Source organism: Lacerta agilis, chromosome 3, assembly GCF_009819535.1.
Source record: "Lacerta agilis isolate rLacAgi1 chromosome 3, rLacAgi1.pri, whole genome shotgun sequence".
NCBI classification, from domain to species: Eukaryota; Metazoa; Chordata; class Lepidosauria; order Squamata; family Lacertidae; genus Lacerta; species Lacerta agilis.
In genome coordinates this window covers 13,639,927-13,667,920 of record NC_046314.1, presented here as the reverse complement: position 1 = coordinate 13,667,920, position 27,994 = coordinate 13,639,927, and the positions used below count along the sequence as shown (strand labels likewise).

At 43.0% G+C, this 27,994-nt stretch overlaps 1 protein-coding gene across 1 annotated transcript in view; it reads right to left on the bottom strand.

Annotated features, from left to right (window-relative positions):
* The window catches only part of SPTLC3 (serine palmitoyltransferase long chain base subunit 3), a 62,955-nt gene extending 35,102 nt beyond the window's left edge, over positions 1 to 27,853 (bottom strand). Inside the window, exons 1-2 of the mRNA XM_033142873.1 lie at positions 27,348 to 27,853; positions 118 to 309 (exon numbers count right to left, since the gene is read on the bottom strand). Of these exons, the coding sequence (XP_032998764.1) occupies positions 118 to 309; positions 27,348 to 27,593 (438 nt within the window). The 5' untranslated portion in view covers positions 27,594 to 27,853. The remainder of the gene's footprint in view (positions 1 to 117; positions 310 to 27,347) is intronic.
* Between the last annotated feature and the right edge of the window lie 141 nt (positions 27,854 to 27,994).

The window sequence follows — 27,994 nt, the reverse complement described above, 5'->3', positions numbered from 1 at the left end:
AACCTGAGATCTGAAGGTCAAGTGACAGTCGAATCCTCCACCTACAACCCTGTTCTGGACATTCCCTTCCTGCTTGGGAAGGAATCAGAGCATTCAGCAGTTTTTGATTCTATATACCTTTTGTTCTTCCCGCTCTACAGCAACAATAGTTTTTTGGAGTCCACAAGCTCTCAAGAAGTCTCGCAGGTAGCCAAATGACGTTGCTACGACAAAACCCGCATACGTAAGGATAGACACATACATTGGTGCTTGTTCAAAGGACTCATTAAATGTTCGTTTGTAGATGCCTCCATTTGGGACGCCATTTTCCTGAAAATGGAAATAAAGCAAGTTATAGCAATAATTATTTCATTTGGGCATAAAACTACTGCGTTCCTTAAACAAATCTTGCTCTAAACACAGTAATACATCAATTGTCTGATTCTCGGCCACATTGCTGGTTGTCCTGTGTCTAAATATGCCTGCCCTCCATTTGAAATTAAGTCTTGGCTGGGATATAAGTAGATACTTAGATGGGACTGAGCATGTTGGTATACTTCTTGAGTGAGCCCTTTTTGCTGTACCAAAAAGACATGGATGGAAATGCATGGAACATAGTACTCTTGAAATAAATTACTGCTTACTAGAACCAACTTGATGCTTGCCTCTTCATTTGCACTTTCGGTCTGAATTAGGAGGAACAATCTATCAATAATCTTGATTCTGTTGGTTTAAAATAGCATGTCTGTAGGAAAGAGCACACTCTTCTAAAAGAGCACACTGAATCATCCCAGAGTGGGTTCCTTAGGAGTTGCTCCATCTCAGTGAAAATGAATACTCTCGTTCACATGCCTTCATTTACTCTATGGAATCTGGTGAAACTTTACTCCATATTGCTCTCTCCCTCTCTTCCTTTGTCTTCTATCAGCATGGTCTTTCCCCCCAAATACAAAGGGTCTATGAATATGCAAATATGTTAATCATGGATATGCCAAAGTTCAGTGGCAGAACATTTGCTTAACATGCAGAGAGGTCCCAGGTCTGATTCCCAGCATCTCAAAACAGTGATGAGAAAACCCTGCATCCAACTCTGGTGAGTTACTGCCCATTATAGCAGAGAAGCTGAGGACTCTTCAAGACTTGTGTGCTTTCCAGGAACAAGCCCCACCGCTTTCCTCAAGGAAAACCCACTGTTTACTGTTGAATTGGAATAAATGCCAAACAAGTTTTCTGCAGATTGAGATTTGTACTGATTCAGCACTAAATACCAGGTTTTCCGGGGAAATTAACAGGATATAAAAAAAGAACCGCCTGGTCACTCATCTGGAAAGCGTAATTCAAAAGGAAGTCTAGATGAGCCCTGAGTTAGATGCACCACTGGCCTGCCGCAGTATCAAATGTAAAGAGAAATTCAAGCACATTTTCATAATAATTAGCCTGGAAAACAGCTAGCATTACTATTTATGTTGATAGCTATAATGTGAGAAACAGCCTAATGGACACAGGAGAGCACTATTGCCTTTAGCTAGCCCAAAAACATTTACACTAAGGAGATAAGTGCAAAAGGGGAAGGGGTGGGAGAATGAGGATTCTAAAGCTTTCGGAAATAATTATTAGCATGTTGTAATCTCAGAAATCAGAGCTACCTTGAAGCATTATTATTGCACTGCTTCATGATTATTGATTCCTGCTTGGCAGGGGGTTGGACTGGATGGCCCTTGTGGTCTCTTCCAACTCTATGATTCTATGATGAAGGCAGGATTTAATACATCAGCACAAGGAAATAGTTCATTGACAGGGGCATCTAATGACTAATGGCTGCAGCTTGGGAACATACTTCCTCTTCATATCAAACTGCAGAGCAGAACTGTCACAATATTCCAGCATTTGGAAACACATGCTTACAACCACCATTTGTACCTTGGGCAACAAGATTTGGTACTGAAATGACTAACCTCCATGAAAATGTGCAATAGTAATGATAAATATTAATAAGTACGGCTTACTATTTATGCATTATTAGTGCCATTGACTACCAAGGATCTAAAGTTTATGTAAACTAATGCAGATTAATACACAAGTGCACTCTGTTCTTTTTTTAAAATAGGTTTTATTCCACCATGCTTATCTACCCCCCACGGTAAATCAGTCCGTTAAGTTTTACCAAAGTCCAGTTTGTGATTTGGGTCAATGCTATTCTTTAGGATTATCAATGAAATATTTTAAAAGAGGATGCCAAATTTCAATAACATCATCTGCGTCTCTTGTACTGTTCAGTGCTTGTAGTCTCTTTGTTTCCACACCTGATATAGCAACTGTCTGTTTCCAGTGAGACATTCTGTTTCCAGTGAGATATTTGCAAATGTTCCAATTCTTTCCAGTTATGCGCTACTAATATGTTTATTGCCACAGAAAAAGTGGTTAATTCTTTGTTGCTTTACTCTGAAAACGGTTAGCAGTCCCAAACTTGGGGTACATTCCACCTGTTGACCTGTGAGATAGCTTATTTCCAGAAATGCTATATATGTGGTCACACGTCCACCACGTGGAATGTGGTTCCTATCTTGTTGCAGTCTCTCCTGCATGGGGTGAGAGTGTTTTGTTGAGTGCACTCTGTTTTTGAGCAACATGGGTAATTTTTAAATAATGCCATGTAGCTTAGAACAAAAACTAATTCATAGAAGAAATCCAATAAAAAGTAACAACTACAGGCGTGGTAGGAATCTTGCTTAACCAGGTAGATTACATATTCCCCCAAGCTGTATATTAGCACAAAGTTTGTAAGAGCAAGGGGTCTCTTCAGGTGAACCTTAAGAGGCTTTTAATGGTTGATCTTCAAGGTAAATAATTGTGTTCAACATACATTAAAATGAGCTTGGTTTTGTGCTAATAATGAGACACAGAGATCTGGTATTTGGCTAGCTATTTTTAGATTTGCCAATGGGTGAATGAGCCCATACACACCTAAACAAGTTTGTAAAATTAACATATATCTTCAACATTACACAAATCTTGCTGGAGTAAGCATCTTTCTAATATTGTTTCAGTATTAAACTAAAATTATTTATGTGCTGTTTAAAACTTTCCACATGAAGCAATGGGCAAATTAATTGTGAGGGCTCTGAGGTTTGTTCAGGAAGATCTAGATTCCTCCACATTTTTACAAACAGTTGCAGGTCACACCCGCCCATCTCCCTGAAGAGCAACCAGCGGCCAAGACAAGGTGAAATCACTGGCCAGTGTAGGATTCTTCTCTAGTTTTGTTCTCTTCCAAAGTTCACCAGAAACCCTAAAAATGCTTATGTAACAACCTGAAAGCAGCAAAACTCTACATGCCATTCTCTCCCTTGTAAGAGAATTTGTATAACCCCAAGTCAGCAACTTGCCTTCCTGGAGAAATACAACAGGCCAGAATCTTCAATTCAGTGAAGGAAACACTAGCAATTAATAAATCTGCTCTTGGTCTACTCTGTTCCAGTATCATTTAAAAATGAACCATTATTACACATGCATATAGAATTATTTGGCTGGATATGATTGTATTAACCCCCTAATTAAGGCAAAGAAACTTAAAAGCACCTTCTTGCAAAAACTTGAGATTATTAGTAAACTAGAGTACCGGTACTTTATCAGTAGCCCCAGTATGCAACAAAATATTCTTTGGTGCAGGGCCCTTTATTTAAGTTCAAGGCTTTTGAAAAGGAGCTATAAACCTTTTTTTCCTTTTCCTTTTTTTTTTGGCGATTTATAGGACTTGACCACATAGCTATAAAAGACAAATGGATGCTTTCAAACACAAGTTTCTATTCCTATTACATCTTGAAATTACTTTTGCCAGATTATTTAGTATGTTTCTCAATAGTCAAGTCTGCAAAATTAAACTTTATTACTTGTTGACAGATGGCCGTGGCAAATTTAAAAATGTCATACAAGTGTCTTATTTGGAAGAATAGATTAGGGCTTTTCACTGCTCTTGTTGGAACAGGTATCTGAAAAGTCCTTTTGGATTTCGATGCAAAGGTGCCTGTTATGCAACACAATTCTTACCTATGTTTTATTACTCTGAAGTACCATATTTACTTGAATCTAATGCTCACCTCCCTGCATGTCCCTCTTTCTTTTATATTAACAGAAAACTCACTTCTGAGTGTGGATCCTTATGTAGCCACAACCACACCATCCATGCACAAGAGGGAAGGTGGGGGGGGGGGAACCCAAATGTTTACAGAAGTACAAACATCTTTAGGGTGAAAAAAACCCAGTGCAGGGGGATACCCCAAAACAACACAAGGAAGACTTAAACATGCTCAGTAGCTTCAGAATATTGACCATCTATTGGGGGAGAAGGAAGGAAATAGAAAACCGAGTAAGCGAAGTAACAAGTGGTGTAGAATACTGAGGAAAAGAGCAGAGATAGCCAGAAGGAATTCTGAATAGGAGCATTCCAAACACTACAACCATTTGTTGCTGGCCGAACTTGTCTGAAATATACTCGGAGTCAAGTGTGAATTTCATGCTTTTTATTCAGCTCATAGTAGTGAGGAATGCAGTTTTCCCCAAAACGTTTGCTTTATATACACTATTTACACAATGGGCCCCACGTGATTGGCTAATTCCGGGATACTCCTGTATGCCAATCGGAGTGCGGGTTCACTTCCACCTGGAGCTGGATTGGGTGGCTCCTGCGGACCAATCAGACTGCTGCAATCTCAATCCTATTGTTCTGGGACCAATTAGACTGCTGCAATCTCAATCCTATTGTTCTGGGACCAGTCAGACTGCTACAATCTCAATCCTATTGTTCTAGGACCAATCAGACTGCTGCATTTTGGATCCTATTCAACTCAGTACATAACATTGTCCATCAGAATTCAATTTCAAGAACAAACCAATGTGCCCACCATACCAAGCACAAAACCAAAAGTTTGTGCTATTAGTCCCACCTTCACTTGTCAAGTCTTGAGATACCCTGGGGACAAAACCTGGACTTTTTGAACTCAGAATCTGGCAACACTAATCACAAATTGCACAAGCTTTGTCTAGTAAAAACCCCTGCTTTTACAGATTCACCATGCACCCATCCACTTGGCATTCTTCTGTATGAATTCCTACATCACAATGCTTTTCTCCTTATGCTGTTGTTCCCAGGAAATCACTTGTTAGATCATTAGGCCATACATGAAATTGTTGATGGCATAACAAAACAACTGCTTCAGATTATCTATCAAGGAGCGTTGAAACACTCTCTCCTGAAGGAGTACACTAAGCTTGGCCTAAATACACCAATAGTCCTGGTGGTATCCTTTTTTCATATATATTGTTGGATGCTGCCCCCTTTTATACCAAAAAATAGACCCAGGGTATCCAGATATTGAACTCTTTCAAATGTCAGAGAAAAGTACTGCATTGCCGCCTGATGTTTAGGAATAGCAAGATACCAGCTACTGACAATAAGATGGAATGGACTTTTAATTTAGTTTCACCATGACAAAAGGGAGACTCTGAATTTAGACAAGCTGATCTGCACAAAAATGTCTTCATGACAATTCTTAAGCAAGAGCTAAGTTTGACAGCCTGCAACTTGGACTTTTTCATTTAGCTGAGAACTAGATGCCCGAGATACCAGGAACAATAAGAATAAAGAACATAAAGAACCAAGAACATAGTTGCATATAGAAGTCTTGTGTATGTTATCCTTGTTGAACTTGTGTGTTGATGCTTCCCATCAGCACCTAGTTGGCCACTGTGAGAATGCCTTGGGCCAGCCCTGCATGCCAGGTGTTTCTATGTTCAATTTAGTATTTGGAAACAATACCTGGTATCTAGCAATACCTGATATTTAAATAGAGTCTAAGGAGAAATGTACTGGATCAGGCTTATAACCCACCTGGTCCATCCTGTTTTCGCTGCTCAAAGCTAAAGGGCAACATGGTGCACAAAAACTAGCTGGGCTGAACACTGGTGACAGCATAGTGTCCTTCACTGCATCTGAAGCAGCAGGCCAGAAAAGGGCGCCAGAAAGGTTCAGGTGCTGCCCCAGCCCCACACAGAGGCAGTCACCAGAGGCAGTCACCTTACTTTGCCTTCAACTGGAAGTGCCAACATGTACTTTGCAATTGTCTTGTTTAGGTCATGAAAGATCGAACCCTCACCATCTATAAATAAACATCATGTTTCGATCCTAATCAGAAAGATTACAAGCGATGAGTGGTTTAGTTTCCAATTCAAAATATATAAATACAATATCCCCTAGTCATAGAAATGTACCATACAGTGGTACCTCGGGTTAAGAACTTAATTCGTTCTGGAGGTCCATTCTTAACCTGAAACGGTTCTTAACCTGAGGTACCCCTTTAGCTAACGGGGCCTCCTGCTGCCGCCGTGCCGCCACCGCGCGATTTGTGTTCTCATCCTGAAGCAAAGTTCTTAACCCGAGGTACTATTTCTGGGTTAGCAGAGTCTGCAACCTGAAGTGTCTGTAACCCGAGGTACCACTGTATTAGCAAAGTTGCATCAAGGCTGGAATATACCCAGTATACCTGAAGGAGCGTCTTCACCCCCATGGTTCAGCCTGGACACTGAGGTCCAGCTCCGAGGACTTCAGGCGGTTCCCTCACTGCAAGAAGTGAAGCTACAGGGAACCAGGCAGAGGCCCTTCTCGGTAGTGGCACCCACCCTGTGGAATGCCCTCCCATCAGATGCCAAGGAAATAAACAACTATCTGACTTTTAGAAGACACCTGAAAGCAGCCCTGTTTAGGGAAGTTTTTAATGTTTGGTGTTTTTAATATTCTGTTGGGAGCTGCCCAGAGTGCCTGGGGAAACCCAGCCAGATGGGTGGGGTATAAATAAATTATTATTATTATTAAGCCGGCATTGATTTAACAAAATGACATGATCTCACTGGGTGAATGTCTCCTTTTTTTCAAGGGGACCTTCCATTTGTCTTACTTTCTGCCTATTGTACTCTACCTCGTCCTCGTCTCTCTGCTATCTTCATATTCAAATTCCTTATTATGCATTTTTTTCTTCCCTTGGAGGCCAAGTATCCCTCACCCTAGTACTGTGCTTTGAAGATTCTTCCATTATATAAAACACAAAAAATCATTGAACTGCCCTGAGGCACTTCCTTATTGTAACTGGGTTTATTAAGGTTACACAGGTCTTACCAGTGTTTGCTGAAACAGGCACATTTCTAGAAGGCACCTGCCTGATGTCAATAGGAAGGGAGTTCCGGAGAGTAGGTGCTGCCACTACTAAATATCAATTTCTTACAAATGTGCAACAGGTATTATGTGGCACCTTTAACAGGACCAGTTCTACAGATCAAAACTGTCAAAGTGGGCATATATGGGGTAAGGCAATCTGACAAATAAATGGCCCCAAGTTGTTAAGGGCTTGAAAAATACTAACACACTTGAACCTGGCCCAGCAGCAAACTGGCAACAAGTGCTTACCTCTGAGCACAGGTGTTATATGCTGACAAGGCCTCACTCTTGTCAGCAACCACACTGCAGCATTCTGACTGAACCGCAGCTTCCAGATCAGGTGCCACAATAAAGCACATTCCACTAATTCGTTCTTGAATGCATAAACTACTACGGCAAGACTTTGCTGGTCCAGGAATGGTTGTAGTTGGTAAAGGGCACTCCTAGCTACTTGCACCTCCAGTGACAGAGCACCTGTCAGACTGCAAACCTGCTCCTTCAGGAGGAATGCAGCCCCATCCAGAGCAACCAATTGACCAATCTATTGGACGTGGGAACTGCTCACCCACAGTGCCTCTGTTCTGAAAGGATTTCAGCTCATCTTGTTCTTCTTCATCCATCTCACCACTGCATCCAAACAATGCCCCAGGGGCCGTGCAACCTTTCTCAATTCAGACATTAAAGAGACAAAGCATACTCATGGCAATGATCCCAACGGTCACTCCCATAGGTTTCATATAGATATTAGATAGCACTGGGAGGGCGGAGGGAGACAGTGTCCTGCAGCACCACGTAACTTAGCCGTCAATGCGCTGAAAGGCACTCTCCCAATACTACTCTCCATATTTGGTGCCCCCCAAATGGCGCATTAAGAACGTAAAGAGAGCCTTGCCGGATCTGGCCCAAGGCCCACCTAGCCCAACATCCTGTCCTCAGAGGATGATGAAGGAAAGCCTGCAAACAGGACGGCGTGTGATGGGAACATTATTCTGGGCACCACGGAAGCCAATAACGTGGCACGTTGAGAAGGCCTGCATTAAAACCCTTTGGGACCACGGGTTACCTCTGCGGATCCCTCCAAAGACAACGCTATTCCGCTCTGGCCGTTGGGTTGCCCCTCTCCCCCGCCTCGGGGCTGCTCCTTTTCGTTGCCTCTCCTCAGCGAGCTCGGCCCGCTCTTCTCTTTCAAAACGTCGATCACCAGCTCTGCCCCGTGCTGCCTGGGTGCTTCTTGGCGTTCTCCTCCCTGCCGCGAAGGCGCGTGCCCTCCTTCCACGTAGGCCATGATCTCCCTCCATGTATCCCTGGGGAGACGGCCCATCCATTTCTCCAGTCCTCTCAACCCCATTGAGAAACGCTTTTTTTTTTTTTTTAAGGAACTGGCGCCTTCGGGCTCTCTTCTTCACCTTCCTCAGGCCTTTATAAACCTTTCCTCCTTTACAGCCTTTCCTTCAAGCTCTTCTAGGATTCAAACAAGCTCCTTCATTAGAAAACGAGGACCCTCACTAAAAATGGCTCATTTCAAGGAAAGGCGGCAGCAAGGGGAGGGGAAGGCTCTTTTGTGTCTTCTCATCCCTTCAGGCTTTTTTTTTAAAAATAACTTAGTTATATAAACAATATAAAGGGACGCTTAAGGCTCCCTTCATCTTCTGAGCGGCGTTAGAAGAACTGTCTCTTGGGAGGCGAGACGTCAAATTCACAGCACCCTTTTTTTTGGGTGGGAAACCTACAAAAGCCTGTGCTAAACTCTGAGGAGTCCCTGAGGGGTAAATAGGAGGGCCCGCCTGTTCCCATAGTAACAGGCCTAGTGGCTTGTTGCGAACCGCTCTGAGCGCTACTATAGATGAAGGGCAGAATGCAAATTTAATAAATAATAATAATATTAAATAGTAGCTGCTCGTGGATCCATTAACCCTTCAGAAAGACGGAACACTTTGCACTTGCTTCAGATGAAATGTACGCTTGAAGTTTGCTCAGAAAGAATTCTACTAGCTTTGGCGCATTATACAGCACTGTTCATAGTTAAATCCACCCTGATCACACATTTCCACCGAGAAAAGCAGGAGTGTTGGTCAGGTGTACATACTTGGAAGGCGTTTTTAAATTTGCTGGGCTATTAACATACATCCAATACACCTATCTTTATATGATAATATATGCAGGCCTGATGCGAAACAGAGACATGTTTTCATTCAAAGACCTTAAAAAACAAACGATTAGAGACTTGCACACTTTTTTTTTAAAGTTATGAACGCAGAGGCAATACATTCATGGACCAGCAACTGTAGAGATAGTTTAGCCCATGCATGCTGACAAACTTTAATTAGACTTGGTTGGCGATTTGGGTTATACACACACTCATTTCTTTTATTTGTTTTGTCACTATGTTTAACATAATCCAGGTCTATAGAAAGTCTTGAAATAAGTGTATGTGTGCATGCCTAATAGGGACTAGAAAAAAGTTTGCATGCTATCTGGATATTCTGTACAGTCATGGAAAAGTGTTTTACTGTCCTAGGTAGGTCGAAAGGATGATGTGTAGCAGAATGTTTTCTACCATATGTGCTCCCACACAGGGCTTATCCACACTTCCTCTTAGTCCCGTTGCTTTTTTCTCAGGGAAGACTGCTCTTTAGCGCTCAACTGGAGCAAATGGCAATTCATTAATTAAATCATGTTAGTAGTTCAGCTGCTTTTAATCAACCATGTGGTATACTTGCATTACTCAATACAGTTGAAATCCATCATGTAAACATGTTAGTGACTGAAAATAATATTCTGAAATGCAACATTTTTTCCTGGAAAACCCACAACACTGATTGAAAGAGCACACATTTCTCAGTATCCTGCTCTCACCTTTGAATGGGTCAGCAGAGTGTGATCAAACATCATGTCTTATGAACAGGCTGTATTATGCATCTTGGCCCCATTCTACACAAACTTTAGAATGACATGAGGATGAGCACTTGCTGTATTTGTTGGCAATGTCACCCTATTTATTTGCTGTAGGATACTAGAACTACACAATTAGGGTTTAAGAAAAAAAAGCAAAACATAACATAACAAAACAAAACAAAGCAAAGCAGAGGCTCCTAAAAGGGTTCAAGGCATACAAATGAACACAATGCATGAATACTGTTGTAGGCAGAAACCACATTCGTGGGTTCTGGAAAAAGCCATGGGAGAGAGACTGATGTAGTCACGTAACATGTAATCAGCTGACTAAAGACACAAATTGGACGTTAAACAGACATAAAACTAAATGAGGAAGCTAAGCTATAGATTGTTACAGAAGCACAAGACAGATCTTTTTATTCTTTTTTTCCGCAACCCAACTCACAAAACATTTAAAGTTCAATTGAACAAAACTAACAAAATACTGTAGATACCGGTAAATAAAATCAGCACCAGCATCAATCTATATAATATTTTTTTATAAGAAACAAAAACAAAAAAGACTTAACCTTTCTCCTGGAAGACATACCTATTTCAGAAAGGAGTTTCAAAGGGAAGTTGCAAGTAAGGAAATGGTTCGGGCCCAATTCTGAGCATCTACAGAAAACGTCAAGGTGCCAGACCACAAGGTTGGGGGTGGCGGTGGTATACACATTAAGTGGTACTCCTTCAGACATTCTGACATCCAGTGCCCAGATAATTTAAAGGCAAGTAAAGCTCAAAATAAAAGTGAAGGGCAGCACTCAGAAAACAAAAAGCCAAGTTTCAAAATAATGCTAAAAATGCAATATACCCAACAATATATGTTTTGGCATATCACCTCAATTGGGGCAAATGTATTTCTTTTCTTTTTTTCCTTGTAGTGAATGCTGATTTCACATAGATTTAATACTTCAGAAGTATCATACATTTAGAGTACATACAGCATTAGTAGAACTGTGGTATCCATAAAGCTGGAGATGCTGATATAGTAAAGAAGAGTGAAATGAAGAGTTGAATTTCCAAATGAAGCCAGGATAAAAAGATAACAACAGGTTAGGGCATAACAACTTCCATTGTACTTGTTATGAAATACAGTTTTACTTAAAGATACCATAAGTCTTGTTTAAAATAGAACAAGTTCAACAATATTTTTTAAAATTAAAATGTTCTTAAGATTTTTAAAAAGTAGTCCATCAAAACAAACTACTGTAATGTCACCACAGCAATAGGATTATCAAAAATGAAGGTCTGAACAGAGCTCCACCCACAACAGAATTCAAACAGAAACCAGGATTCCAACAGGGTAGAAGCATTTCTGTAGTAAGCTCAGTTTTCTGTAGGAACCACTTTCTGGCTGGTTCTGCAGCTGCTCTAGAAATAACAAACTAGAACAAGGGAAGACATCATTTTTGCCTCCTCTTCAAGCACATTCTTATTATTTATTTCACTTATGAATTGCTGCCTATGAAGTATCTTGAAGCCATTTCACAATAAAATGAAAACCATATACGAAACAATTACATATATAATGTTGTTGTTCAGTCGTTTAGTCGTGTCCAACTCTTTGTGACTCCATGGACCAGAGCACGCCAGGCACGCCTATCTTTCACTGCCTCCCGCAGTTTGGCCAAACTCATGCTAGTCGCTTCGAGAACACTGTCCAACCATCTCATCCTCTGTCGTCCCCTTCTCCTGGTGCCCTCCATCTTTCCCAACATCACGGTCTTTTCTAGGGAGTCTTCTCTTCTCATGAGGTGGCCAAAGTACTGGAGCCTCAACTTCAGGATCTGCCCTTCCAGTGAGCACTCGGGGCTGATTTCTTTAAGGATGGATAAGTTTGATATTTTTGCAGTCCATGGGACTCTCAAGAGTCTCCTCCAGCACCATAATTCAAAAGCATCAATTCTTCAGCGATCAGTTTTCTTTATGGTCCAGCTCTCACTTCCATACATTACTACTGGGAAAACCATAGCTTTAACTATATGGACCTTTGTCGGCAAGGTGATGTCTCTGCTTTTTAAGATGCTGTCTAGGTTTGTCATTGTTTTCCTCCCAAGAAGCAGGCGTCTTTTAATTTCATGACTGCTGTAACCATCTGCAGTGATCATGGAGCCCAAGAAAGTAAAATCTCTCACTGCCTCCATTTCTTCCCCTTCTATTTGCCAAGAGGTGATGGGGCCAGTGGCCATGATCTTAGTTTTTTTGATGTTGAGCTTCAGACCATATTTTGCGCTCTCCTCTTTCACCCTCATTAAAAGGTTCTTTAATTCCTCCTCACTTTCTGCCATCAAGGTTGTGTCATCAGCATATCTGAGGTTGTTGATATTTCTTCTGGCAATTTTAACAATTTCAAATCAATTCACAGACTGATGGGGATTTTTAAAAACTCCACTTGTTAAAAGTCTTCAACAGGTGCCGAAAAGAAAATAACAGTGGCACTTGTCTGAAATGTAATGGAAGGGAGTTCTAAAGGTAGGTAAAGGTAAAGGGACCCCTGGCCATTAGCAGCCACATTTTGCACTAGCCACATTTTGCACCTCAAGGGCAGGCCACATAAAATGCATTGTAGAGATCCAATCTACAGGTTACCAGCATACCTTTGTACAGCTTTCCGGGTCATGTGGCCAGCATGACTAAACCACTACTGGTGCACAGAGGACCATGATAAGTGTCAGAGCACACAAAAACGCTATTTACTGTATATTCTGGCGTATAAGACTACTTTTTAATTCAGGAAAATCTTCTCAAAAGTTGGGGGTCGTCTTATACGCCGGGTGGAAAATCTGTGGTCGAGTATATCTCAAACTCAGTATTTTAACTGGAAAAGTTGGGGGTCGTCTTATACGCCCAGTCGTCTTATACGCCGAAAAATACGGTACCTTCCTGCTGCAGAGGTACCTATTTATCTATTTGCACTGGTATGCTGTTGAACTGCTAGGATGGCAGAAGCTGGGACAGAGCAACGGGAGCTCACCCCATCACACAGATTTGAACCGCTGACCTTCTGATTGGCAAGCCCAAGAGGCTCAGTGGTTTAGACCACAGCACCACCCGCATCCCTATAATATATAAACAACAGCTGTCAGGCTATCCTGGTCCAGAAACACCTGCAGCTGTCTTACCAGCTGAAGCTGGCAAAAGGCACTCCTAGCTAGGGCAAATGTATTTCTATGCCATTCAGTGGTACCATCCCGTAACATGGAGCTGTGCACCAATACTATTGAGTGTGCTGCTTGGATGTTGGGCCGTGAGATAGACCTCTCAGGGCACTTGCACTATGTTCTGTGCTTTCTATATATCCCTAATAATATACTGAGTGCTGCATGTTAATGGGTGATGTAACTTTAACTCTGGATGTGCAATCCAAGAGTTTTCACTGCTATCTCCTGCTTCCTCTCCCATAACCAGCACAAGTTTCAGTAACAAGCCCTACTGTATTCAGTAGGATTTTCAGAAGTGAATATGCACCACTTCGGAAACATGTTGGGAAGCAGTTTATAAATATTGACTAGTAGCCATACATTCAATGAATAGGAATGTGTGTTATTTGCTTGGTATCTACAACTGGGCAGGTTTTCTGTACTTCATTGTTTGCTTCATCACAGGGTCAACACATTTTTGCTGACCTTACCAACCAAAAATTTGTCATGGCCAGGATGGCTCCTCCCACCCCCACCCCACCCCCACTTCAAGGCTTGTTCCTGATCTTGTACTACAACTCTGAAACACAACAAGAGAGGAGAGGAAGTTCTCCTGGTCTTCTCTTAGGACCTAGCCTCCCACCCCTCAACAATTCAAAAGCTGTAGCAGGGTGAAGAACAGATGCTTTCTCTGCCTCTGCAGTCAAGGGCACTCCAACATGAGAATGCTTGGGTGCAGCGGTGCAGCAAACCCACACACCTCCACCTTAACCTGGAAGGGAGAAGTAGAGACACATCAGTTTCTTCTGGCCCTACATCCCTGGGCACTCAAATCTAAGAGCACCTGTGCGACTCGGTGGGCAAATCCACACACCTCTTTCCTTTTCACTTGGAAATGGAAGGGGGAGGTGCATTGCCTGATTGTCTTGTCTCTGTGTCCAGTGGGCATTTCGGGTGTGGAGCGCATGCCAGATCAAGTCAGCGAGTGCCTTGCCTCCTCCATCCATCTCTGAAGCTTGAGATGCAAGACAGACACTGTTATGGCTGTTAATAAGCACAGTGAAGACCATTCCCAGGTTTCAGTTGGATGGCTCAGTCGGTAGAGTATGAGACTCTTAATCCCAGGGTCATAGGTTTGAGCTCCACATTGGTTAAAAGATTCCTGCATTCCCTTGTGGCATCTTCCAACTCTATGAACACAGAGATGAAGATGGAGCAGGGTTCATCTCCTTTCTGGCCCTAGGTTTGGAAGAAGCCTTTGATATGTCTTGATGGCCAAAGACTGACTCCCCTTGGCCAAGGCAGTATTATGGTGAAACCTAACACCAGGCTAGTAGAAAGTACTGGTTGCCTAACCAAATAACCCCTGTCCAAGTTGTATAGTCTCCTGAGCAGATACCAGTTTAACAGCCTTGCCACCGCATTCTGCAGTGCTGAGTTTCCAAACACTTTCCCCACAGAGTGCACCAAAGTAGTCTCCAATCTTGAGGTTACTAGAGCATATAAACTAGGTACATGCATTGCAATAAATGAGCAAAGGCCACAGATGCCATCTGGAAATTAACTAGTATGGCTGGTAATGTTGTAATGCATTGTGTTGCAAGATGAACATACACAAACCCTTTCATCCTTGTATGTTTTATTAGTGGGTAATGAAGTTCATTCAAATACTCTGGTCACAATGGTGGTATAGGCCTTTGACAAGAATACTATGCACTAGCTCAGGGGTCAGCAACCTTTTTCAGCCGTGGGCTGGTCCATCGTCCTTCAGACCATGTGGTGGGCCGGACTATATTTTGAAGGGGGAAAAATGAATGAATTCCTATGCCCCACAAATAACCCAGAGATGCATTTTAAATAAAAGGGCACATTCTACTCAGTAAAAACACGCTGATTCCTGGACCATCCGCGGGCCAGATAGAGAAGGCGAATGGGCCACATCCGGCCCCTGGGCCTTAGGTTGCCTACCCCTGCACTAGCTTTTAGGTTTATTGTTGTCATAAGTTTGAAATCCCAAAGCTGGTGCTTGTGGCCATTATGACACCTTTACACACCCACCAGGGCTCCTCACCCATTTCTTTATATTTACTTAATTCATATTATTATTTATGCTGGGGATATGGTTGCCTACTATTTCATCTTCGTTTTTTTGGGGTGTGCGTGCAAATGTTTTACCTGTGTTTTTTTTTGGGGGGGGGTGTTTCTGAGCACCACCAGTTGTTGGGTTTTGTTTTTGTTTTTTGCTATAAAATGGGTATTTTGCAGTGCTCACTAGAGTTACTTGAATTTCAAAAGGTTCCCCTGGGCCTAAAAGTGTCAGGGACCTTTGCTTTACATAGGTGGTAATTATTTTAAATTTTTAAAATAAATGAGGCATGCAATTCTACCAAATTAAGAGGCACTCACGATACAGAACAAGCAAAAAAATAAATAAACAAAATCTTCTAACATTGAGATGGCACCAGCACAACACATCACATCACATGTTTCAAGGACAAGTGTGATCTTGCAACTATTGTTTGGTAGGTAACCTACTATTCTTTGATGAATACAGTGAAATTATTTGAGGGTAAACCATTGGTGGAACGAGTCTGCCCCTGCGGCTTGATGGAGGTAGAAACTCTCTCATGCCTTGTTACGCTATCGTTTCTACAGGGATATACGCTCAGCATTTATCACACCTGCTATACAAAAATCTCCAAATGGGTCCGAACTTCAATGTCTAAAATCCCTGGCAGAGGACAAGGACCCAGAAATTACGCTAAGTGTGGCCAAATTCTTTGTGACTGCCATAAAACTTAGGGAAGAAGCTTGCGCTACCATAATGTCTAAGGCCTTAAATGACAATTTTAGGTTATATTTTAGTGATTAAGATTTAACTTACATATTTTTAACTGCTGCTATATCTGTATTGCCCCCGTTATACCCAACTGCAAATTCAAATGTATCCCTATCATGTTTTATGACTTCCCTGATATTGGATGTGAGCTGGAACTGGTCTGTGACCGAAATTAATAAATTCTGTTCAATTCTATCTACCGGTATTATTCCATCTTTCTACCTGGCAGTTTTGAATCTTTTTATGGAAACATAACAGGATTTGAACAGTAAAGAACTTATTTCCCATTGTTTAACAACAGGCAGGGATTGTATTGCCAAATCCTGGAAGACCTTTAGCCTTAATAATTTGAATTGTTGGTAATCTAAGGTTTGACAAACTGCTCTTCTTAAAAAGATATCTCATAAATTAAAAGTATTTGAAGAGTAGAAATCAAATGACCTATCTATCTATCTAAACACACACACAGCATGATTTTGTTATATGAATATTGAGTACCCCGTACCATGTTCAGAAACAAAGAATACAACTGCACAAACCTACAGTATATTGAGAATGTGATATGAGTTGTCACAAGCTTATTGAAGTACTACCTAGTATTGTTCAGTTCAATGGATTTCAGTACAAAAAAACATTAGGCGAAGGTAGGGAATATGACAAGGTAAGGGACAAACTGACAATATCATCTAATAAAATACAGGGGAGAAAGGGAAAGGAGATTGTTAGCCGCTTTGAGATTCCTTAGGGTAGTGATAAAGCGGGATATCAAATCCAAACTTTTCTTCTTCTTCTTCTTCTTCTTCTTCTTCTTCAGCTGACAAATTATGCAAGCATTTGTTAAGCCACCCTTACCGGTTGCTCTACAAGTTTTATTGTTACCGAGCACAAAGAATTCCTGTTCCACTTAATTCAACTGGTGCTCCTGTGTACCATGGAAACTGAATATGAAGAAGCAAAGCAAGCCATAAAAGAGACATGTAGTCAGGTACATTAAGAAGTTTTCAAACATCACAAGTGTAAAACTGCCTCGTGTGCATTTCACTAGACATATTTTAAAAGGAGTCAATCCAGTGCTCCATGTTTTGGGATAAAGCCCTACTGCCATCCAGTTTTGTCATACCTGCGAAAGGCAGTAAGCACCTAGAAAAACCCATTGTTTTAAGACGGAATTCTCCCTTTTGCTTCTCGTGAAAGGTCCCATGCCAACACCGCCTAGTTCCTTCATAGCTCACAACACCCACACCGACCTACAGAAAAGTCAGCGACGAAAGAGTGTTGCAACTCACATTTTTGTCAGTAAAAGCATGGACACAGATTCCTGATAGTACCTCTAGCGCAGCAGGAAGTGTTTAAGAGATAGAGATAAAAACCTAAGCGACTAATTCAAGCTTAATTATGAAGCTGGCTTTGCACACTAGGTACTGTAGTATACAAGTTTTCTGACACAAGCAGTCGCTAAACTCTAATAAAGTAAGGGTTCCAAGTATGGCTTGGAGAATGAATACAAGGTGTACTCTTTATTTATAAACTAATATAAAAACACAACACAGGTTGTACGCAGAGGCTTACCCATGATGCAAAAAGAAGAAAAGATGCCGGAGTCATGGGAAAATAGAGGCAATTTAGCTACTGATACTTAAATAATGTTACAGAATTTCTTATGATGACCCGGTAGGACAGCCATGGGAAGAGAGAAGCCATATGCAAGCTGGTCCCAGGCTGGCCAATGGAAGGGGTCTCGCTTCCTCCCCTCTCCCACAACCCTTGCTATATAAAGGGGAAAGGCAAAAATATAGAGCCTCTGCAGCTCACAGTGCGCAAAGCAAGACAGATGATAACAACCCTGTCTGGCTTTTAAAATTAGGTTTCTATGCTGCCTTTTCTTCCAAGGAGCTCAAGGTAGTGTGCATGGTTTTTCTTCTCCCCGATTCATCCTCATGACACCCCTGTGAGACAGGTTAGGCTAAGAGATGGTGACTGGCCCAAGGTCACCCAGTGAGCTTCATGGCTGAGTTGGGGTTCAAACCCTGATCTCTCAGGTCAGAGTCCACCACTCTAACCATTACGCCACAGAAATGGAAGGAGGCGGCTGATGCTGCACTGTTACTAACCTGCCTCTGTGCCTGACACGCAACCCAAGCTCAGAATGCCCATCAGGCACGGTGACAAGCCTCTACCACCTGGGTTTGCCTCTGTCCCTCACAACCCCAAAAAAGGTTGTTACCATGACCTTTTACTCCATAGGCCTCATACTACATCTCAGATGTACAGGAGGGTTTTTTGTGGGGTGTGGATCTGCTCCTCTGTCAGGCTCTATAGCTGGGAAAGCGGATGGTGGGATCAGAGAAAAAGCTCTCATCCCATAATACTTCTAAGCTGGAGAGGGTGCAGAGAAACAGGTGCTTTCTCTGCCTCTGCACTCAAAGGACACTCCAGCATAGGGAAGCTTGAGCTCAAGGGCACAGCAAGTCGGATTTAATAACACTACTGTTACCCACAAGTTCCCAAGAAAGCATGCAACACATGCTAGTCCTGATGGTGGTGCCAGGAGCAGTGTTCAAAATTCACCAGGTGCCAGGTGCATTTTGCACCTGGCTATTGTCCACTTGCGATCAACTGAAGGTGCCTGGGCACAAGGATGGTGCCTCACATCTCTACCATCTGGAGGTGCATGCCTGGGGATCCTTGGATCTTGACTGTTTTCACACACTTATCCCACATCCTGTAGAATTCTACCTGTTATACTTTACCGAAATGAATTTCAGAAACCAAAAAGCCGTACTGAAATACAGTCATACCTTGGTTCTCGAACGTAATCCATTCCGGAAGTCTGTTCCGACTTCCAAAACGTTCGAAAACCAAGGCGCTGCTTCCGATTGGCTGCATGAGCTTCCGGCACTCAAGCAGAAGCCGCGTCGGACGTCCGGCTTCCGAAAGACGTTCGAAAACTGGAAAACTTACTTCTGGGTTTTCGGCATTCAGGAGCCAAAACATACGAGTACCAAGGCATTCAAGAACTAAGGTACGGCTGTATAAGGCTTTCGAGTCATCTGGCCCCAAAATAGCCACTAGGCATTCCATTTTGGTGACTGTAACCCTGGTTTAAGGAGCCATTTGGCACCTAGCTTATATATCTGAGTTTCTAACACTGGACAGCAGGGTCAAGGGAGAAAGTAGCAGCCTGTAGCTCCGTGAATGAGTGCTGGTGACCTGTGGCGTTTGCCAGAGAGAAGTGATGGCCTTGCAGTGGTGAACTTGGCAAATGGATTCATGTGTCCCTGTGTAAAGTCATCGAGGGAGCAGACAATGACAATTAGATCATGAAATCTAATATCTCTGAGAGGCAGAGTATACCTGCACAAAAAAAGAAGGCAGGCCACCAAGAAGCCAATCAGAAAGAAACAAATGGAGAAACGGGATGCATGGAGAGAAACAGTAGGCTCTGGCTCATTCCGTTAATCCATTTCAGTTTCCAAACACAGTCTGCTCCTCACAGGTAAGCACAGAGAACATCCATTAAAACTGTCATGCATTTTAAACTCACCTTGTTACAACATACCGGTAGATAATCCTTAACAAGAGCCGCAAATGGATTAGGAGAGTTGGAAGGATTGCCTGTACATAAGGCAATTGCTTGGCCTCTTCATATCTCATGAAGGCCATCAACCCTCTGGGCAGAGATCACGTTACACTTTTATTTTTGCACATAGCTCTTGCGAAAACAAAACTAAGTGGTTGTGAGGGTTTCTTCAAACCTTCTTCCCTGCAGTTTGCTGAGTCATAAAAATTGGTTGTATAATTGTAGATGCCCTACATCAGGCATGTCCAACAGGTAGATCATGATCTACCAGTAGATCACCGGATGTCTGCGGTAGATCACTGGTAGATCATTGCCCCCCCAAAAAAGAAGTTGAACAACTGTGGCTCCCCTAAAAAGCTCAACATTTTACCTCCTCCCTGAAAAAAAACTCAACAACTTTGACCCGAACCCCCAAAAAGAGGGTAGATCACTGCCAGTTTTTAACTCTGTGAGCAGATCGCAGTCACTTGGGAGTTGGCCACCCCTGCCCTACATAAATAGCTAGTCCCTCCATCTGCTTTGCCAAGCCCTCATGACAATATGATCTCCTGTGGGGGCAGGTTCCACCTGTAATTGCATTAGGCAAGGCTGGATGTTTGGTTTGGATCAGGGACTGGATAAAAATGGAGAAAGAAGAAGCATTGGATCTGGGAGGTCATGACAACAGATATGGATGGCATGCATACTTATGGTATTGGAAAGGGAGAGGTATAAAGACTTAATAGAACAAAAGACATCTTTGTGGTTATCACTAATCGAAGCTTCGTTGCTCAAACCGCTTGGCAAAAAAGGAAGGTGGTCTGAGAGACCAATAAGGAAGATGGAAATTAAAAGACTATGATGAAATCAAAGAACATTTTCAGAGTTGGTTGCACTAAAGACAATTAAATGAGATGTATAAGGAAGATTTTTTAAAAAAGGATTTAGTTACACAATCTCTAGACACCAAAAGGAAGTTATAGAAGAAGATGTGAAGCTACTGAAGAAAGCATATAACATTCTGTTAGAATGGGAAACGAAAGATGAGGAGGTTAAATTGGTTATGACTAAATGGGCACAAGACATTGGACATAATATACAGTTTGAGGGCTGGGAAAAACTGGAAGGTAGATTTGAAATTTACAGACTGTTCTCTTTTGAAGGAAAACTACATGAAAATTATGTACAGATGGTATATTACACCAGTAAAAATAGCAAAAATGTACAAAACCGAGTCAAACATATGTTGGAAATGTAAAGAAGGTACTTTTTATCATATGTGGTGGGAATGTAGAGAAGTTTAAAAGTTTTGGGAAAGGATATACAATGAATTGAAAAAAATGTTTAAAATGACATTTATAAAAAAAAAAAAACCAGAAGCATTTTGTTAGGGATCTTAGGAAAAGACCTGCCAGGGAAAACAAAGAACTTAATCATGTATGCTACAACCGCAGCAAGAGTCTTGTTAGCACAAGGAAGGAAGAGGAAATCCCAATGAAAGAACAATGGCAAGCAAAACTGATGAACTATCAGAGATGGCAAAGTTAACATATAAACTGCGTGAGAAGGACAATCATGACTTTAAGGAAGAATGGGAACTTTTTACAAACTGTTTAAAAAGACAACAAAAGGGTTTGGACTCCTTGGCAGGTTTTGAAATAAACATTCACAAACTTATTAGTAGAACTTATGACAGATAAAGTAATGATATGTACAAATTTATAACACGCAGAAAATGATATGTATAAACAAATCAGAGAGGGGAGCTTAGGGAAGTCTTTGGAGGGTGGGAGAGGGAGGGAACAAAAAAAGAGGGGGAAATGTAATTGATTATAATGATTGATAATTTGTTTTGTTAAATTTGTTTAGTAATTTTTTCGAAAAAAGTAATTGCATTAGGCAAAAAGGGAGACAAAGACACCTGTCGTATTTAAACAAGCCACCATCTGAACTGAACATGTCCATTGTTGCATATGTACAAAAAGGCAAAAAACAGCAACTAAAAATAATGGGAGGAGAAAAGGAGTACAGTGGGCCTGCCAAGTGTGCAAGGGTTCGGCTCTGGGGGTTTCTGCACAAAGACAACATCGCACAAAGCCTGGAACCCGCAGAACTGCCCTCCCTCTCTGGGAAGGTGTAGAGAGAGCTCTGGGATGCTGTCAGAGCCCTTCTACTCCCTTCCCGAAGCCTGGCAAGTGAGGAAAACCTGCTGGTCTCAAACAATATTTATGAAATCAAAATATGGCAACTCTTGTCTGCAAGCATGTCTTCTTCAGCAGGGGAACTCCAGGTCCCTTTCAAACCAAGGTCTTGATCCAGTGGTTCTCAAAAGGATGTGGTGCTTTGAGGATTTCAAGTGTGGCAGGAAGATTCAAGGACAATTAATATTATATTTGGGGCATGATTCATGTCCTTACGTAGCTGCCCTTTCTGGATGTCCCATGATCATATGATAAGCTTAGTTGTGCTTTCCGTTAAGAATCAAGCACTGCCTTGCAGGACATCTTCGGGAAAAGAAAAGGCTAAGGAGTAAACTCTATGTAGATCCAGAGTGGAGTCCCTAAGACAGTTGGATGGTGCCTTGTACGCCTCCTTCTGGCAACTCCTGCAGCCAAGCTGGTGCCAAACGCATTGCTCTGCTTTCCTCTGGACGACATCAGTGAGGCCGAGGGTGGGGGGCTTGTCCTCTGGGCAGCCCAGGACCTCCATATACACTGCCCAGGCTTGCACCCCAGAGAGGTCACTTTGGTGCTGCTAATGCAGCAAAAGCAATGTGGGAGGCAGCCGTCACGAGTTATAAGCTCGATCAGATTGGCATAAGGTACGAGCGCTATGGATTGCTTTCGGCAGTGGGAGAGCTCATCATGTCTCAGTGTCAGCTACTGCTTGACTTAAGCCAGGCAGCCTTAATGTTGACCCGCCATTATCTACCCGAAAAACTGCACAAGGCAATAAAGAAAGAAAAGAAACAACCCCCCTTGCTGCAGGTCAACGACATATACAGATGGCCATCATTGACTGTGAGCTGAAAATGTTCAACTCTTTCATCAACGCTTTACAGGAGACCAGACTTGCTTTGAATGGCAGCCTCTGAGAGAAGAGCTACACCTTTTTCTGGCAAGGAGGGCATCCCGAAGAACCACATATTCATGGCATACGATTAGCAGTAAGGAACTTCCTTCTGTCTGCAATAGAACTGCCAACTGAGGGTTCAGAATGCTTGCTTTCCATTCATTTCTCAACCACCTCCAGTCCGGTTAACACCTTGAGCATTTATGCTCCCAGTATGTGCTCTGACGTACAGACCAAATACCTATTATATGAGGAACTAGACCAGGCTGGCCGCGCCTATTCCTGCTAGGAGATTTCAGTGGCAGAGTTGAGGGCGACCATCACATATGAGACAACTCTGTAGGCCACTTTGGTATTGACAGCATGAATGTGAACAGACAAGCATGCTCTCCTCTACTAAGGCAAAACAGTGACTGTCCTGGAGACATCCCAGGTCACACCATGGGCACTGGCTGGACTTGTCACCAGGTGATTGGCACTGTCACAAGGAACTACCATGATGCAGACTGCGACATGGATCACTCCCCAGTGACGAGCAAGATCCTTCTCCAGCCACAGAAGACCCATAAGCACAAAGCGAGGCCTCAAATCAACACTACCCGATCAGTCATATCTGAACTTTGTGAACGCTTCTCCGATTCTGTCAAACAAGCACTACTGAACTGTCCCAGAGACAGCGTTGAAGCAAGGTGGAACTACATCAAAGAGGCATCCTACAAAACAGCTATGCCCTCTTTTGGCAAAGGAGAGCAGCAGATCCTTGACTGGTTTGAGGTTGGCATTCCAGACTGAGAAGGAACACACCTAGTTGATGTGACTGCTGCTTCACTTAAAATAGCATTGGTTCACAGTGTCTCAGAGCAAACGAGTTGGATGGGCAAAACTTTCCCTAGGTAACTTGGTGGTCGGGATCATTCCCACATGTAGCTTCAAGCTAAACCGTTGAGAACAGACTTTCAGTCTAGCCCAATACTATAAAAGTAAGGAATGCACCGTTACAACATTCATCAAACCACCTGTGCATTAACAACACATGTTCCTTTACGCGAAGCTCTAACAAGCGTCACTCAGTCTTGCAGCATATGCTCAGTATTCTGATGGGAAGGGAGAACTTCATTGCAATTTGTAATCACCCTCTTAGGTCACATCCACCACATACATCTAAAGCTCGTGGCTTCTCGAAAATAATCCTGGGAACAACTGTTTACCCCTCTCCGAGCTACAATTCCCAGAACCCTTAACAAACTATAGTTCCCATGATTCTTTGGGGGAAAGCCATGTGCTTTAAAGGTATGGTTTGCGGGCGACCCTCTGCTCTCCTCTGAAACCAAGCTTTGTAACAGGAAATGGGGAGTACACAGACTCCAGAAACAGTTGAGTCAAAAATTAGTTATCCTAAAGGCTCACAGAATAGCAAAGGGGTAAAAATGGTGAACAGGATTGTTCAGAAAGTGTTCTAGGCTTATCAGGAGGTAGATGAAGAGTTGTGCCACACATTACTAGTAAAAGGTTACAGGGAATATCCAAAGTTGTTTTTGCTACAACAGACTAACACAAATACCCTTGTGGAAACACTTAAAGACTAACACATTGTGACATAAGCTAGAATGAACGTTGTCAAACGCATGAAGTGTTATCCCGAGTTTCAGATAACATGCACGCACACCAAAGATGGGGAACCGAAGGACACCAGCTCCTATCCTCATTTGTCACTGGGCATAATGGCTGGGGTTGATGAGAGTTTTAGTTTGGCAATATCTGGAGGACCACAGATCACTCACCCGCAATATACACAACTGGGGCAGGAGCAGCAAGCAATGAGGACAGAAGGAAATGAAATGCAGAAAGGTATAGGCAGTGATGATTATATTATACTGGAAATATCCAGTACATGCTCGTGATACATGCCCAACCAACTTCCATTAAGGCCCCCCCCAAAGCTGGGGCGTACGTCAAATTTTGGCCTTGTTTCCTCCCCTTGTGCGACAAGGCAGTTCCATGTCGAAGTACTCTTGAGGCCCAGTTGGTATGTAAAGTTGGGCCGCCCTGTTCAAGGCTCACCCATCACTCTGAACATATTTGTGTACATATCACATTGAAAACACACAACACTTACTTGGAACTTAAGTGTGGTGAGTGATATGTCTGTTCCATGGATTTATGAAGCAGTTTTAAAAAATCACATCCTATTTAGGGTAGATTTAACAATGGGAATAAAATCTTACTACGGAATCACAACACTTTGTACCACCATCTGCTTAATAGTTTGGAGAGGAGGAGTTCAGAACACAATTGTCTTCTACATCAATTTTTCCTGTTGTTGTTGGTGAAATAATTGTCAGGAAGCGTCCACATCTATAAAACTGTTTAAAGGGTACCCCAAAAGGGGGGGGGGGTTTGCAACTATACTCCTATTAGAAACTAATTCTGATCACTTATAAAATTTGATTGACTGCCTGTATCTCCCTTAAGGCAGATCAATAGATTTGTTGAATGATTTCTTTCCTTGCATAGAGTCCTCTTCCATTGTTCTGCTGCTGGCTGAGCACAGTATCAGAATCCTGAACTTCGCAGACTGAAGTCACTCAGAACATCTCTCCACATAAGTTGCACAAGTATTCTTCCTTTTTTTTATAAGAATTTATTGACATTTTTACTTATAACAACATACAACCTTAACCACACCTACATTTAGCACAAGTATTCTTCCATCCCATCTTCACACTAAAGTTTTATGCCAAGCAAGCAGGAGACACCCATAGACACTCCTTGAACAAGGCATTGGGTGCGTCTACTTAGTAAGCATAGCCATGTATGCAGTTCACAGTAGGAAGAGACTCTAGATAGGAAGTTTGTGTTTGGAAAGCCTCCAAGTTTGGAAAGCCATCTAATCAACAGCTGTTCTACCACCATGGTATTTTGCTTCTTCACAGGTAAGAAACAAGATACTATTCGACAAGCAACACTAGTGTATGAACTAACACCTTTTTTTACTTCATTGAACAAAACCACAGCGCTGAAGCCTCATACACAATCTATTTCTACCTCTTGAAGCTGTGACTTATTATAAAGAAACTCGGTTTTCACCTTAGGCCCTCCAGATTTTGAACTGCAACTCCCATCATCCCTGACCACCACACGGTCTGGCTGGAGATGCTGGGAGATGTAGTGAAACGGCATCACAAGGGCTACAGGTTCCCCATCTCCTGCCTTGGGGGGGGGGGGAAACTGCTGTAGTTCAGTGTTAAGAGCAAGTGTTTTGCATGGAAAGGGCACAAAGTTTCCATCCAATTCCAGGTGGGAAAGACTTGTGCCTGAAGCTCTGAAGAGTTACTAACCATCATTGCAGCAGTAGTCTTTTCAGATCTGGGGCCCGCTGTTAACCCAAACATGCGTCTGGAGACCAAACACACACAAATATGCACACACCATTGATTTGTATGGCAGTACGTCGCTGGAACACATTAGCGACTCCAAACACACTGGTTGAAGACCCATCACGTAGACCACACCAAGCTTGAAGCAGGGGCAGACTTTGGCCCTGTGCGGCGCCAAAATTCGGCACACATGCCCCCAGCCTTCCATTCTGTTCAATTTGCTACGTCATAGTTGTGACGCCCCCTAGGCTCGGCCCCCAGTGTGGCGGAACCAGTCACACTGCTCTAAATCCGCCTCTGCTAGGTAGGTGGACCACCGGGCAGACATGGGAAACTTCCCCATGTTCCACTTTCATCTTCACCACAACCACACAAGCATTGTTGTGTTTTTTTTTCCTATATGGGGAAGATCTCTCCCTCCCTCCCTCCAACCCACCCACACCTGCTTCTCAAACTTCAGCAAAGACCTGTTTTACAAGCTGACACCCGGCAACCTATCAGAAAACCGTGGAGAGGTGTGACAGCCGGTGAGAAGCTGAATCAGAGGAAGATAAAGCGAAGGAGGCAACTCAATGAGACATCAAATGAGGACAGTATAGTTTAACAAGAACCCTGATCTGGGGTCCAGCTGTGAAACGAACACAAATACGCATCACACACAAGTTGCCCCTCGTTTTTGTATGTGACAATCAAAACAATAAGACCACCCTGCATTCATATGCTGGGGGTGGGAGATGTTTCAGGTTTTGTTTGTTTGTTTGTTTTTACAAAAGCAGTGTTTCAAGCTACTAATAATCGTAGATTTGTAGAGTTGGAAGGGACATCGAGAGTCATCTCGTCCGACCTCCCTGCATTGCGGGAATCTTTTGCCCAACGTGGGGGCCCGAACCCATGACTCTGAGATTAAGAGTCTCATGCGCTAACCCCATATGAGCTTCTAGGAGAATAACCATATATTTAAAACATGTATAACAGCTATGTGTCATGCCAAAAACTAATCAGAACGAGGGCGGGGAAGGAAAGATGGGCCTAAAACAGATGCAAATCAAGCCTTTCTGCTCTGAAGATTCTGGTACATTGGAAGAGTTAACCCCATTCCTATGTACAGTGTATTATTTTTAAGGGGTGGGGAAGAAGGCTAAATCGCCCCAATACACACAAGTAGAATGCTTAAAAGTATATGGCTTAGTTTGGTTAGCCAAGGGTCCCAGAGTGGGACCGGAAATGCAAAGCTCACCTTGGTCTCTTTAACCACCCCGTTTTTCTTGCGAATGTCCCGTTTGCGTAAGGTGTGCCCGTTCTGGTGGCAGTGCAAGTGTCCATTGGAGAGCGCATTAGGGTTAGCCATTTGCTTGGCAGGAGAGGCGGCCGCCAAGCCGTGCGGAGGGTCCCGGGAGCTTTCGAAGTCGAGCAAGCCGGAGCGGGGATGAGCAGCAGCAGGCGAAAGTTTCCGACGAGAGGGACCTGCAGCGCAAGAAGGCATCCAACTGGTCCGGCTGGCTTTTCGAGGAGATAGCTATCGCTTTAGCGAAGTCGCAGCGGCCGAGAGGCGAGCGGTGGTGGTGGTGGTGGTTGCCTCGGATTGCGCGGGGCCAGAGCGGAGCGGAGCAGTTGCTGTTCCCGAAATCAGGGAGCAAGACGCAAAGCCCATGCTGGGTCCTCCCGGGCACCTGAGTTGCGTGACTCAGTTGGAGTCGCGAAGATCGTACAAATGAAGAGAAGGAGAAGGAGAAGGAGAAGAAGGAAAGGGGGTGGAGAGGAAGGCGGGAACGCTCCAAATGCACACGCCCTGCTCCGCGTTGTGCAAAGCGCAACCTGTGCGCGCCTTTTGGTCTCGCGCCAAGAGGGCGTGCAAGATCCGAAGTTTACAGTATTTAGTTATTT